Source organism: Limanda limanda, chromosome 4, assembly GCF_963576545.1.
Source record: "Limanda limanda chromosome 4, fLimLim1.1, whole genome shotgun sequence".
Taxonomy (NCBI): Eukaryota; Metazoa; Chordata; class Actinopteri; order Pleuronectiformes; family Pleuronectidae; genus Limanda; species Limanda limanda.
The window spans coordinates 6926945-6941895 of record NC_083639.1 but is presented as its reverse complement, the minus strand read 5'-3'; the positions used below and the strand labels follow the sequence as shown (position 1 = coordinate 6941895).

General features: G+C 41.6%; 1 protein-coding gene across 8 annotated transcripts in view; it reads left to right on the top strand.

Moving 5' to 3' along the window:
* The first annotated feature begins 3820 nt into the window (after nucleotides 1-3820).
* The window catches only part of atp2b2 (ATPase plasma membrane Ca2+ transporting 2), a 58482-nt gene continuing 47351 nt past the window's right edge, over nucleotides 3821-14951 (top strand). For all 8 annotated transcript variants that reach the window (XM_061069803.1, XM_061069805.1, XM_061069804.1 and 5 more), the window contains exon 1: nucleotides 3821-4019. In XM_061069803.1, the coding sequence (XP_060925786.1) occupies nucleotides 3821-4019 (199 nt within the window). The remainder of the gene's footprint in view (nucleotides 4020-14951) is intronic.

The window sequence follows — 14951 nt, the reverse complement described above, 5'->3', positions numbered from 1 at the left end:
GAGACACCCAATTCCCTAATATCCGCTTTACCAATGGCTTTACCAATCTCTGCGGGAAAAACAACTAATGATGAAGAAAAAACACACTGCTAGCTAGATAGCCAGTGGGCCAGTCGGCTGTTTTTTCTTACAACTTAAGCACTTTACCTCATGAACATGACTTGCATCTGAGTCGAGTTTGGCACATTTTTAGCGACTGTGGTGGTGAAGACAACAACTCTCACAATCCCACTTGGTGGCCAAAGTAACATATTGTATGTTTAAGTGAAAACAATAAGGGCCAAAAGCTAACGACTACTGCATGTCATGTCCAAAATTATTGACCAACTGTTCAGTGGTGTGTAATTTCTGAGGTTTTTCATTCATTTTTCACAAGGCATACATGGTCTTAGCGTCTGGCCACAGAGCTCTGTGTCTTTATACCAATCCCATATGGTGTTCAAGTTCATAAAGTACAATTAAGTGTTCTTGCACATTAGGTAAGAAGAAAAAGCTGTTGATTATTTCAAAAGCTGCTCTTTCTCTAAGTGTTTTGATCATATGTTACTCATTATTCACTGTCAAGCCTTGGTGAGCTTGCCAGCAATTATGCTGAAGTAGGCAGGGAGTTGGACAGAAGAATAGCACAGCAGGGAAGTGTTCAATCAGGTGCAGGTAGACCGGTAGGACAATGCAGATTCAGCGGACAGACAGGTAGGAGGAATAGTTTTAGAGTGTTGGTGGAAATATTGAAGGCAGAAGGTTTTTGCAAGGGCTAACAAAATTAGCAAAAGCTCCATACCCCGAACATTTAGCTCGAAATTTGCCTCTTTGATGTTCAAAATAGACAGTGAACCGGAACCACTTTGACACACTGTCTTTATTAAGGTGTCATCTGTGAATGCACACACATCATCAACAGCTCTGCCCACAGGTGCAGAATGAAGAAATCGATTGTGCACACACGAAGTCAGGCAAATGCATGCCAGCAGAATCTACCACCACCACCACCAGTCACTTACATCACCAACATGATGATATGAAGCTGGAAATACACAACCTTACATGGTCAGTGATGAAGAGCTGCGCTGACTTTCTGTGTTAGATTTGTCATGTGACACTGCATCGCTATGAACTATCAACTATGTTACCTTTATTTCAAACGAGAACAGTTTTTACAAATTAAGGAAGAACAGGTGCAGCTTGAGTAAGAATGTTTTTTTCTTAAAGGGTACAAATATACAGATACATTTTTTTACTTTCAGACAAATGATAATCAGTGCTCAGTTAAAGGCCGATCAGTATTTACTTACTGTGACCTGCACGAGACAAGCTAGTAGGACAGAAAACCAGCCTTGCTCTGGGTGTGGAAGCACAGTGCAGGTACCCAGGGATCAGTGGTCTCTCTCTCTCTCTTGCAGGTAGTCCATCTGGTGCGAAAGAGAATTACCTGCGTGATGTCGCTTCTCTCCTCAGCCAGCCACTTCATTAAGCATTCAGGCACACAAGTAAACACACGTTTCCTGGGAGAGCGTTTGTTTGCTTTCATTTGACGGGTTTTGGAAGATCTGGCCGGCACAGATGTCTGCCTTGGCGTGCAGAGACTACCGCCAACATTGATTGGACCTGATTGGCAGGCCAGGGGGGGGGCAGCATAAAAGGTTGGAGAAAATACACAGAGGAAGATATAGTCCTGCCTCATGCTGTTCTAGTTCTGTTTAAGAAATGGAAACTATCCAAAATCATACTACATGGAAATATAAGTATGGTTTTATCGCTATATCGATACATAGGAAAGAAATTCTCTCCTTAATCGGCTTTACAGAAATGTCTTGCAGGTTTAGTGGTTTGCACCTGTCATTGCCGACTTTGCCAAATGCTGTCTCACTTTGTAACTTCAGTAAGGGCTAGCGCTCATTAACACACAGGACTGCTTCCTGTGGATTTACAGATGTGGATTGTTGGCAGGGTCTCTTGCAACCCTGAAGTGACAAGGTTGCTGCCCTGCTGGTCCTGATCGCACAATTGTGTCTACTATTCCCATCTGTATCATCAGGCTCGGTATGTGTGACTGGACACCTTGCTGATTTTTGTCAGCCTGGCCAGTTTCAGCAGTGCATGTCACCAATATAGAGATTTTGAATGTGCCATGTACCTCTGGGCTGCTGAGTTCTAACTGCGGTTGCAGGCAACAATTTAGCAGATAAGCTGCGTCTTGTAACATTCTTGTTCTTAGCTCATTTTCCTTTTTCTAACTGCTCTACCATCATATACTTAACATATCAAGATGTTGCATATATTTGATTAAAATGTTAAATTTAATTGTTGCATTATAAACCCCTTGTGGACCTCATAGCCAAATTACCAGGTACAAAACAGGTGGCGGAGTAACAGAGTAGCCAGAGAGTTTTGATGCTGTGGTGTTGATTTACCGTAGCATCAGGTCTCCCCCTTAGTGGGTGGCTGGTGATGATATTAATAATGAAACCTTTTTGGTGGAGAAGTGATCCATGTGTGACATGCTGGATCACCGATGTCATTGGTTGAAATAATAAATGGTGGAAATATTGTGTTTTCCCTGTCAACAAATATCACAGAAAGACTATGATTAACAGGATTCTCTCGTGCTGCATTTTTCCTCTGTGCCATTCACAGTATAAACTGTGAATCACTGTTGATGAGTAAATTGCACTTTACCATTTTACAAGTCTCCTTTATGAGTGTAGTTCTAAGATGAGAGGATGGATAGAGAGAAAGGTGTCTTCATGGACTTTTAGCAAAGAGGAGGTTGCTTGATGTAGATTGAGACAGAACTAGTGGTGAGGTAGCAGCTCCAGGGCTCAGCCCATCCTCTCTGTGACAGCACAGTGTTACGTGGTGCCTCCCTGCTCTGTCGTCAGAGCAGCCCCAGCCACCCACCCGTGCACAACTCCTCTCTGCTCTGCACCAGAAAGGAGCATCCTCTTCTCTCTGCCCTCCCTCTCTTTCCTATCGTCTTTCTCTCCTTCTCTATCCGTTGCTGTCCTCAGAATGAGGTTAGTAGCACCAGCACCAGTAACAGCAGCAGCAGCAGCAACAGTAGATAGCGACAGTAGAGACACGGTCACTGCAGCAGCCAGGAGAGACTGTTCTTCAGCTGTGCACCACCCAGCGCTGCATTCACCACTGCTCTGAGAACGCAACACTCATCCTTGTGCTCTCTCTCTCTCCCTCCTCCTCCTTCTCCTCCCTCACCGTCTGTCCTATTTGGATTCGACTCTCTCTCTCTCTCTCTCTCTCTCTCTCTCTCTCTCTCTCTCTGTCTCTCTCTCTTTCTCTCTGTAGCAGTGATGGGGAAGACCACCATGTAGAGACGGAGAGGCAGCGGAGGCAACAGCAGAATAGCAGCAATGGGAAGCCACACATGGAGCGGGTCTGGACTGCAGCCGTGGTGAGCCTGAGACCTACAGGACTTGCAACCCCCATCATTGCCCTACTCAGGACCTGACCACTGGGGCTGTCCAACGCTCACCTGGATGATCCCCACTTGTGTTTCATCGCCCCCTCCTCTCTCCTCGTTCTTCGCTGCTCTCTCTCCTCTTCTTGTTTCTTCTCTTTGATGGTTTTTGGTCTGCTGATATCCGACAGCCTCTCCTGAAACAGAGAAGCTGCTCATCACTTTACCCCCTTGGACAGTACCTTCAACTGGCATTCCTTTTTCCCTTTTTTGGTTGTTGTCGCCTGCTTGTTACCTATTTTGGATTTTTTTTCCCTCTCAACTCATCTCTCTGTTGTGCAGGCTGTTTGATTGATTTATAAGCAATAACAAACACTTATCTAACTGACTTGACTAACCGACATCATGGGAGACATGTCGAACAGCGATTTTTACGCCAAGAACCAAAGAAATGACAGCGACCAGGTGGCCGGCTTCGGCTGCTCGGTCATGGAGCTGCGCTCGTTGATGGAGCTGCGGAGCACAGAGGCGGTGGTCAAGATCCAGGAGGACTACGGGGATATTGAGGGAATGTGCACACGCCTGCTAACCTCACCCACAGAAGGTAAGTCCTCGTGCTTGTCTCAGTGTGCACGTGCATTGGTGTCTATGTGAATATGCAGACTGATGTGTATTGTGTGAAGAACCTCATCTTGAGGTGAAATAATTACTGTTTGTTTGGATATGACTCAATATTCACCTGTCACACACCGGCTTTATTTGGTCTAATAACCACTGAAAGCATAAAGCACAGACACTCAGAAACCCTGTAAAGCACCTCGAGAAATGCGTAAGCACAGCATCACACAACAGCAGGCAGGGGAGGGAGGGAGTCCCGTTTGAGGGGACTAATGAAAATCCTCCTCAGCCTGCATGTGTTCGATCTCTTTAGTATGCATAGAAATCTCTCCGGACAGTTTAGCCTCTGTCACTTCCCCCTCTCTCACACAAGCCCCCATGCCTCCCCTGTCATTCTCCTGTCCGTGCAACACAGGAGCGCTTCTGGCCACGTTGGAGCATATATAAATTGGGTGTGAGAAATTATAAAAGCAAACCTGTTTCATATGTATTCTTATCCTGTTTAGGTATTGGAAAACGTAGGAATGTTTCCCCCTCCTTCAGCGCAAATACCAAATTTTTATGTATTTATCCTTAAAAAAAAAGATTAATTTACTGTAGTTGCATTAGAATGAATTATTTGTAATTTAATTTGTAAGAAAATGACATACCTGTCACAGAATCCTAATCACATAGCTATATTTACTTATTCGTTTATTATTTCAATGTCTCCATTTATTCTCCCTTCTGCTTAGAAACAGTGAAGCAGCAGTCCAGTGAGCACATACAAGTGACCCGCTGTCATCGCTCCATGTGTGTTGAATCTGTTAAAAATCATTAATCTCCCCCGCCCCCCCCATCCCCTGACATCAGGATCATTGATCAGTATTCACATAGCGTCACCTGTGTGATATCAGAAGTCACCTGTAACCTGATAGGATGATACTCAGAGAAGATTGTGTTTCCTGGTCTTCTCATCCAATAACACCACTTCCAGGTCAGCTGGTGATAGTTCCTGAAGCTCCACAACAGCAGAGTAAATGAGATCAGTTCAGAGTTAAACTTACAGTCTAATAAAAGCTCTTATTAACACTGAATCAGATACAGATGCAGTGTCTGTTGGTGATCACCATATTCGCAGCATCTGAGTGAAACGATGCCCATAGACCTTAAGAAATAGTGAAATGAAACTGAATTTAAATTAGCAATAAAATCAACATAAATTGATACATTTTAATTTAATTTTCCCTTTCTTGTGAGCTTTCTGACTATTGCCTTTTCTCCATGCGCTAAACACTAACCCAGAATCACCGCCTGCAGACTTGCAATAAAGCCAAAATTAATGTAATTACAATTCTCCAATAGAAATAGGAAAAGTCTAATTATTGGAATGCTCTCTATCACTGGTAATCTCATTTGTTCAACCTAGCATTTCATTTTGATTTCTTTCTGTTGTCTCCAACAGTGTTACTGACATTGTGGGGAAAGTACATTTTACACTTCATTATCTTAAAACATTACAAAAAGGAAAAGCAATGAATAAAACACCAAGGTTTTCACCCAGTTTTGTCAGTGGCTGATACATAACAATACAGCTTATTTGAAATATTGAATATTCTCTTATAAAAACAGGGAATCTGTATATCTACACCACCAAGGAGGTAATGTATTCACCTGTCCACTGGATTGTTAATGGGTTGGTTGTTTGACAGCAGGATTACACAGAAACCACTGAACAAAGTTCCATGAAACTTGGTGGGATGGGCCAAGAAAGAACCCATTTAATTTTGAGCCTAATCGTTATGGACAAAGGGGAGGATCAAGGATTTTTAAATGTATTTTTATCACCTTCTTCCACTTAGCAAGATAAAGCCTTTTTTTAACGTTTTCACCAATTTCTCTGGGAATCGCAGAAGATTCTTGGATCTTGATGAAAGAAATCTGACACATTTATGGAACTGATATCTATGAGTTTGTGAAATTAGTTGTGCCTTTACGGAGGTGTGTGCTGTATTAAGTGCCATTTCCCTTTAGTTTTAGACTTGCATACTCAGATTATTCTCAGTGATGGTGTAAAATTACAGTTTTTGATCATTGTCCATTCAAAAAGAATCAATTCTAAATGCCCACCGGTTTATTACAAACTCAAGTGTGCATGTGCGATTAATTATTTTCAGAAAGTTAGATTCTAACAGATTAATAATATATTGTGTAGCTTGTGTAGTATGGATGATAAAGGTGCTTCCTTATCATGACATTTTTTTTCCAGCAATGTCACTAATTAAATCCATTCATCAAGTCCCTGTGTTTTGGTTAAAATCTTGCCCTATAGTGCCAACAAGCAGAACGCCCCTCCTCTCTCATCCCTGCGTATAATTATTAATTGTTATAGTGAATAATTTCACTCTCGCTGGAACAATCACTAAGTGGAAACTGAGTGATGGTATCCGATGCATCAATTTGCATTAGTGATCCCAGGTGTTTCCATGTTTATGCGGTGCTGGTCCCCTCGTGTGTTGTGCGGTTGCTCCACACAACATATGTTACCTCCGAAATATGATCGTGCTAATTATCTTTGAGGGTATTCTGTATTGCTCGCTGTCATCATGTGTGGTGCGTGTAATGTGTATGCGTCCCAGGGGCCTGTGTTTGATGTTAAAGGGCCCTTAGCACGGTTGACCTATTCGCCCCGCACACTGTAGCCTATATCAGCTCTTTCACATGATACTAACCATTCATGAATGGCTATAATTCCATTACACGGCATACATGCATAATGGCTCTGTGAATTTAAAAATGCAACCGGTGAAGTGGTTACACACTTGACCCCATGCTTCCAATGCACTTTGCTCTAAGATCCTGACGCAGTGCTGCTTCAGTACAAGTAACTATCAAATATAGAAAAATACTGAATCCACCAGTCAGACAGTTGAGAGCCTGTTGATTTATTCATCTACATTATCTAGGCCTCAGGATTAGTAGCCTAGATAACATAACATAGGGGCCACTGCATTTCTTATCATAGAAGATTAGGGGCTGCTATAGATTCTCTCACTCACAATGAACATACATGATTCAAAACATATGTCTGTTTTAAACAGTAAACCTAAAAGGAAATACAAACCTTTCTTTCTATAGCATAAAGAGGTAAAAATAGGTTTGGGCTATATGCAAACATTTTCCAATCGGCCACCGTCAGCCCAACAACCGCCTATCAACGATTTATTTGGGAGGACTATTTATTCCTAGGACTGGAGATATTCGTCCGATTGCCAAACCCTACGGTGAAATAACTGCAATGGATGTACAACAGAATGACATATCTTGATACATTATTATGATCATGATTAAAGGAATGCTGCTAAAGAAGCACATCTAATTCTGTAACATGCCCTGATTCTTCAGTTTCACCCTTCAATCTTCCCCTTTGCTCGTCTCCTTGTACCCGCACCAAGGATGTAGTTACCCATTTGCTGCCTTGTAGGTGACTGTGGGGTGAAGAAGGTAGCATTTCCCTGAGGCAGGCAGTTGGTGAAGGGCATGAGTCATTCAGGGGCCATGGGATGTCAGACTACAGTTTTTCAAGAAGGGTTGGCAGGAAGGTGCTCAGGATATGACCTGTTTCTCATACGATAGAAGAAAAGACAGTTTGTGGGTGTTCACGCAGTTACTACTATTTTGTCAAGAGACCGGCAGAGAGCTGCAGCACATCGGTAGGTCCTCCTGCACAGGGAGCAGAGAAATGTGAGAGTGCTCAGGGCATAGCCATTCTTCGAGGGTCGGGAGGATGAAGAGGTGCTCAGGGCACTGATAGTCTTTGATGTTGTGGGAATAAGGGGGGGGGGGGCAGACCTTGCGGCAGAAGAGAAATAAATACAGCTACGTGTGGGAACCACATTAAATACAAGGAGGCACAAAAGTACAGTGGTAAACATTTCAGGATACTTGGATGTAATAGTATGTAACAACTAACTTCCTTAAGATGTCTAGAAATGATTAGAACTGTGTTACATATTTTGTTTACTAGTGTTCTCACATTATCCAAAATGTTTCCATCAGTGTTCAAACCCAGAGAAATCCCTTAGTTTATTCAAGGTAACAGGACATTTTGATCACCTTTTAATTGCGCCATAACCGCTTTACTCGTGGCAAATCTCTCACGTTAAGGGAAGATAGTGCTTCACACTAATTAATAAAGCTGGAAGGAATTCAATTTACAACCAGTTAAATTCAACAGTTTTTCTTTTTAATAACTTATTCCCAGCTGGGAAATAAGCCTTTTCATTTCCTACCCAGCAAGATCCTTCAAATTCACCTCTTGTCCTACTAACAATTTTCAGCCATGACCGTGCATCTGTGTGTGTGATCTTTATCTCAATCACAGTTGTATAGTAAAGTAGTAATATAATGAGTACAGAATATTTATGGGTTGCAATCTTGATGTTTTGATGTTGTCATGGTTTGTGTGATCCCATTGTTTTATTTTGCCCTCCATCACTAAACCTTATTTCAGTGTCATTACTACCACTCTCCCCTCTCAGTCTCTCATTGGCCTTTGGTTCTTTGATTTTACTCCTTCCATCTATAAATCTTCCTGAATGTCACCTTCTCCCATCATCCAGAGAAACGAGCAGTTAATGATTAAGACCATATCAATATCCTAAACACAGGTAAACCACATATAGAATATATTGATCTCTTACCTAACATAAAATGTACAACTTACACATCTAATTATTCCTGCTAAAATGGTACTGGCAAATGGGAATATTTCTTTCTTGTCGACATCCCCTTCACATTATTTAATTGTGAAGATGAAACTCAATGATTATATAGGGAATCTGGGATTTTGTAGATAAAATTACCATTTGTTTTCAGACAATGGCAGGTAACTGGCTGGTGGAGCATGGATGGACATGCATCGCTGAATCAAATGTGATAATACATTTGTTGCAGCTCCTTGCTGGGAGTCAGATGAGAAGCTTCAAACCACTCTCACTCTGTTTCTTGGCTGGGATCAGTGACTTTCTGGAGTCTTAACTGGTTGCCTGGCAACTACCCCTGCCCAAGAAATGGTCCGGCATATAAACCAACATAGTATTATTGCTCTTATTTGTAGTTTGTTTTTTGTAGGGATTAACCAAAAGTATATATCACTGTTAATCAGTGTGTTAGGGAGGCGTTGGTTAGTGGGTTTTGTTTGCCAGGTCATGTGTTTCCCACATTTGCCTCTAAGCTAACTAGCTCCAGGTACACATTTCTTCTACTGATATGAAATGGGTATCAAGCTTTTCATCCAACTACTGGCATGAATGCAACTATTTTCTCCTACTTTGCAACACAGTCAAATTTCCTTCCTTCCTACCTCTTTCTCCCCCCCTGCCTCGCCCTCCTGTCCCCTTCAGACCTCCTCTTCCTCCTCATGAAGCCTTTTAATCGCTTCTTCTCTCTCTAACAGGTTCTCTCTCTCTCTCTCTCTCTCTCTCTCTCTCTCTCTCTCTCTCTCTCTCTCTCTCTCTCTCTCTCTCTCTCTCTCTCTCTTTTTACTATTTTTCTGTCTCACCACATCTCACCAATCCTTCTTTCTCTCTCCTCTCTGCTCCCATTTCTATTTCGGTGTGCTGGTCGGTCGCTCATATCCCAGTAGGCCAGTGTACAGCGTAGCCTAAATAGACCTGCTCTACATTTATAACCTTCATCATCTCTCTTTCCTGCTCCCACCTCTTTAACTAAGTTAGTAACAGCGTCATAGTGGTGGAGAGAGTAGTCCATCATCCCTAAAGCATTTTGTATTCAAACTGCGTTTGCACCGTTATTAGTGGGAAACCTTTAGTAAAAGCAAGCACTGCAGGTTTACTGCACAAATGCAGGTTTCCATCTGTTGATGAGGACAGTTGTGTTTACAGCAGGTCCCCAATGGGAATTTCCCTGTATTGTTCGTATAATGGTATTAATGACGACAGTGGAAGTTGGCCAGCTGATACATCATGGATGGTGTCTCTGTTCCTAATGGAAGGAAGTTGTTACTGGTTCTTCTGGGTAAAAGAAAAGATCATTCACTAAGGCAAACACTCAATTCATTATTCAAAACCAGATTCAAAATCATAACACATGCTGATCTGTAATCAGAGATTTGAACGTCAGCATCCGTTTTTCTCCAGTGACATTGCCTGTAGGTCAAGGTCACAGATGTAATGATATGTGCGGTTATCTGAAACTGTAGACAGAGAGAAAATACAGAAAAATTGGACAAGACTGAAAGATGAGTGAAAGGGAGGAAGGATAGTCTGCATGGTTATTTCTCTGTGTCCATGCAACAAAGGCTTTGTTGCATGGACACAGACAAATGGATAGAATTAGACCTTATTTCTCTACCATACTTATTTCCCCTTCTCTATTCTGCTGTTAACCGACACGTCTCCTCCTACAGGTGCAGTTGTCCTTGGAGCATCTGTATCGTAGTTTACTGTGTGCCATAATGCTATTACTCGTTTTATTCCTCCTACATATCACTCTGTTCCCATGACGGGGCAATTATGACTTCTATACATAACTCAGGAAACAGTTTTCCCCACTCAGCTGTCATCCACCTCTTCTCCACTTCTGTCTATCATCCCCTTCTCTCTCTCTCTCCCCTCTCTGTGACTGCAGAGCTTGTTTGCAACACTCCCTCTGTTCTCCAATTTCATCTCCTTCCTCATTTTCATCCCTTATTTTGATTTTACCCTTGAAATGAAGCCCACGGTTCAGGTTTTGTGATTCTACATCTCACATTTTCCTTGTCTGTTCTTAACCTTTCTCCTCCTTTCTTCACCCACATCCCACCTCTCCCTCTTGCCGTCTTACTTTTCCATATTCCCTCCATCCCTCCCTGATGATAGTACTAATCGCGTCCTCCAGTCGCAGCACCCCGAGCACGTTCCCCTCTGACGCAGTCTATTTAATCTCTGTCCCACAAGGGATCTCTCACATGGAGCCGCCATCTCTTTAATAAGGACAATTTCTCCCACTCCTCCTCTCCTCCTTCTTGTCTTCATCGTTCTCCTCTGTTCTTCTCCTCCCTGCCCTGCCTTTTTCCTCCGTTCCCCTGGCAGCTCTGTAAAAAGGGATGGAAAAGGTAGAAAAAGAAAGAGAATGAAATACGAGGCGAAGAAGGGAGAGGGAGACGGCTCTCGGAGGACAGATTATAAATGATTCACAGCCATTTTGCTCTGTAAGGGAGCAAAACCACATCGTGGGTAGACACACACACACACAGACACACACACACACACACACACACACACACACACACACACACACACACTATACTACTCACACAGGTGTTTTTTCCCTATGTGGAGTAGCTTTGACCTTGAGGTAAACTGAAGCAGTATTTTGGCACTTTAGTCAACCACCCTACATTAGCGCACTTTGAGCAATATCATTATATGTATCACAACTGCAGACACCTGGACATATAGGATCAATTAATACTCCTGTTCACCTATTTAGCATTAATAAAATAAATATTATAGCCAAGAATGCTAAGTGATGCCAATTTTCTTTTTGTAGCATAATGCTAAAAGATGAGCAGGTGTAGGGAAGAAAAAACGCTTGTGAATCACTTTGCTGGAATGTGATGTGAAGTGCAATCACTTCTCAAATGCTTGGTCTTTCCTAAGAGGGTGTGATTACAGTCTGTGGAGGAGAACACTGTGGGCTGGTCTCCCAGACTAAGATTAGACGAGGACTAAAACAAAAATTTAAATAATTATATGTAAAATCAAATTCATTCTTAGTTTCGAACTGAGCCCTATTCAAGAATTGGGAGTTGATAAGGGGTAGGATCAGGAAATTGTGCCTCTGAGTTTAAAATACCATTGGTGATTGTTGCATAATGTTCTTTTTGTTGAAATTGATGTGTTAATCGGGAAGGTCAGAAGAAGAACAAATTAGGTGCATTCTCTAAATATTGCTCTATATGTATTTTATATACTGTATATTAAATGACACTTGAGCTTAGTTGTTTTATTGAGGCAGTGCAAATGTTCTCCTATTAAATCCCATCTTGTCTGAGGGATCATCAGTTGTGAATATGTACAAATGCACATGCGCGCACACACACACACACAATAATGCTGGATATGACTGGCAGTGTGGTCAGCTGTCCCAAGAGATGCCTGACTGAATTAACAGATGCCAAAAAAACAGACACTACTGGCCCTTTTCCCATGGAGCCTGGTGCTGACTCACAGCAGTGTAACTGTCGGTGTGAGTCGGAGCTACAGTGTACTGATTGGTTTACAATTGACTTTATGGTTGACGGGGAAGTCTCACGATGAACACATTTCGTGGAGAAACTAATGTCAAAAAATATTTGAAATAAAAAAGACTAACCAAATGCATTTTTAAAGATTCAAAATGTTAATTGTACAAAACTTGTATGCAGTGATTCTATACAAGATAATTCAGTTAAAGGTAAGTTTGGTAAGTTGTTTCATTCCATTTGGGCTGAATAAAATTATTTGGTTGTGGACCTGGTACTGACCTGCCTGCCTGCGTGCGCCTCTGCTTGTGCTCTAGTTGTGAATAACCATTATATCATTATTTTATTATAACTTTTTTGCCAATCAAAAAGAACATGATGGTTTAATGCCAAAGAAGACATATCAAGGTCTGTTTCATTTTGTGTCTTGTTCAATAGCACTTGAAGTTTTACATATGCCAGAAATTGACCTTTGCAAATTCTTCTCTGTCCCATGTTGCCGTCATACACCGAATGTGATTCAAGTTATTTTCCTCCCAACTCTTCTGAATCTGAACTGGCTGCTGGAGGCCAGGAGTATGGATAGTGAGCTGACAGGCATGGCATTGCTTTTAGCTGGATGTGCTGAGCTATAAACGGCTTGTTTCTCTCTATGTCAGCTCTTTTCCTGAGTTGACCTCTCCCCTCCCTCTTGTCCTGCTGTGGGCCAGAATAAGGGTGATACCACTGCTGCCAAGGCAGACAGAGTTTCCTTCTCAAGGGCAAACCGATACAGTCTTGATCCAGCATCCAGCTCTGCCTTGCTTAAAGGCACAGAGCGGCTATTTCTTAACTTTCATTTTACACATATTGCAGTGGAGACTAATCCACATCATTCGAGAAGCAGCAGAAAAGATGAACTGAAACATTGATGCCATCTTGGGCTAACTTAGACCTTTGCCTTTTCTGAACCTATAACTTTTTGCCTCGCCCACTCGCAAAAAGGATGCAGAAACTAGACCCGTTTAGTCTTATCCAGGGGAATATGGATACTATTGCAGGGATAGTCATCCTAGCCCAAGGGCAAAATTCAATGCGCCAAAATCAAACACTGCCGAATATGCAAACACATCACTTCAGCTTGGACATTGTCCTCATCTGCCCCTTTCTCTTGTGACTGTGATTCACAGTGCTATTGCCTTATAATAAATCTATGTTGGTGGATTTTACACATGGATTTTTACATATGGAAAAGGTATTCAAATCCTTTCTGATTAAAAAAATACCCTAAAGTTGTACTTAAAGGTTCAGTGTGTAAGATTAAGCTGAAAGGGATCTATTGGCAGAAATTGGATATAAAATAATCCTAGTCATGTTTTCACTGGTGTGTGATCATCTTATTGTATGAATTGCATTTTTCTTTACCCTAAAATGGGCCCTTTATATTTAAATACTTTTTTATTTACATCCAGAGTGTAATAGTTTCAGTCCTTTTCTATTGTAATGCAGTCTGTTTTGTATATTATCTACTACTGCAGTTAGTACTATTGTAGTGTTTTCTTTAAAGCACATTAAATATCACCTTGACAACAACAATAGACTCAGTTGTGTTGAAAACATCGGAAATACATGTGCTTTTACATTCATATATCTGTGCAAACAGTGGAACCTTCTGGATGGCAGGGGCTCAAAACAGTGACAAGTCAATAAACACCACATAACAAGGCCAGAGATCAATTCTCTTTTTACTCTCCAAACCCTTATTGCAAGGGTTGAAGGATTATATAAATATTATTATATGCCTAATTCATTAAATCATACAAAATACATTAAATAATCTTAAGTAATGCTAAATTATAACGTTGCTTAATTGTATATATTTAATTGTAGTGTGTATTTGCCTTCCAGTTGCTTGTGAACTGACAATGAAAGGCGCATTAGAGTGTGTAGATTTCCCTCACCTGTCATGACTATTTCATGACTCTGGTAGTTTGAATTTTAATAGCTGTCCCTATTGTGTCCGGAGCTTATCTGAGCCCCAGGGCGAAACCAGAGACTTACACCCAGATGGGAGACAGCAGATAGACGACTGCTGCTCTCCCTTTCAGCCTCTGATTCTCCCTTTCACTCCTGGGCGGGGGGGTGACCCTGTTGGAAATGGCTGTGTGTGTTTGTTTGTGTGTGTGTGTGTTTGTGTGTGTGTGTGTGTGTGTGTGTGTGTGTGTGTGTGTGTGTGTGTGTGTGTGTGTGTGTGTGTGTGTGTGTGTGTGTGTGTGTATGTGTGGAGGGGGCATTAGGGAAAATAGAAACAGCAAACACCTATTAATTGGCATGGTTGGCTAAAGATACACCACATTAGTCAGGTGAACATTCCTAGAAACATGCCTTCCCTCGTCATATTTCTGCAGCCATTCGAAGAAAACTGCTTTATATAGCTACACTTTTTTTATTTAATTATTATTAATAATCAAGTTTGTGGTTAAACTTAAAAAGATCAAGCTTCAGTTACAAAATGGCAATATATACAAATGGATAAAATATTAGTAGATTGTAGATTTCTTTTTTTACTTCCTGATATTGGAATTGGCATCTGCCCCCAAGAATCTATATTTTTTAGTAGATGGATCAATGAAATGAAAGACAATTTTATTGCTGGCTGGATGGAAGGATGGAAGAACGGAGGGATGCAGTGGTAGATTGATTGATTGATTG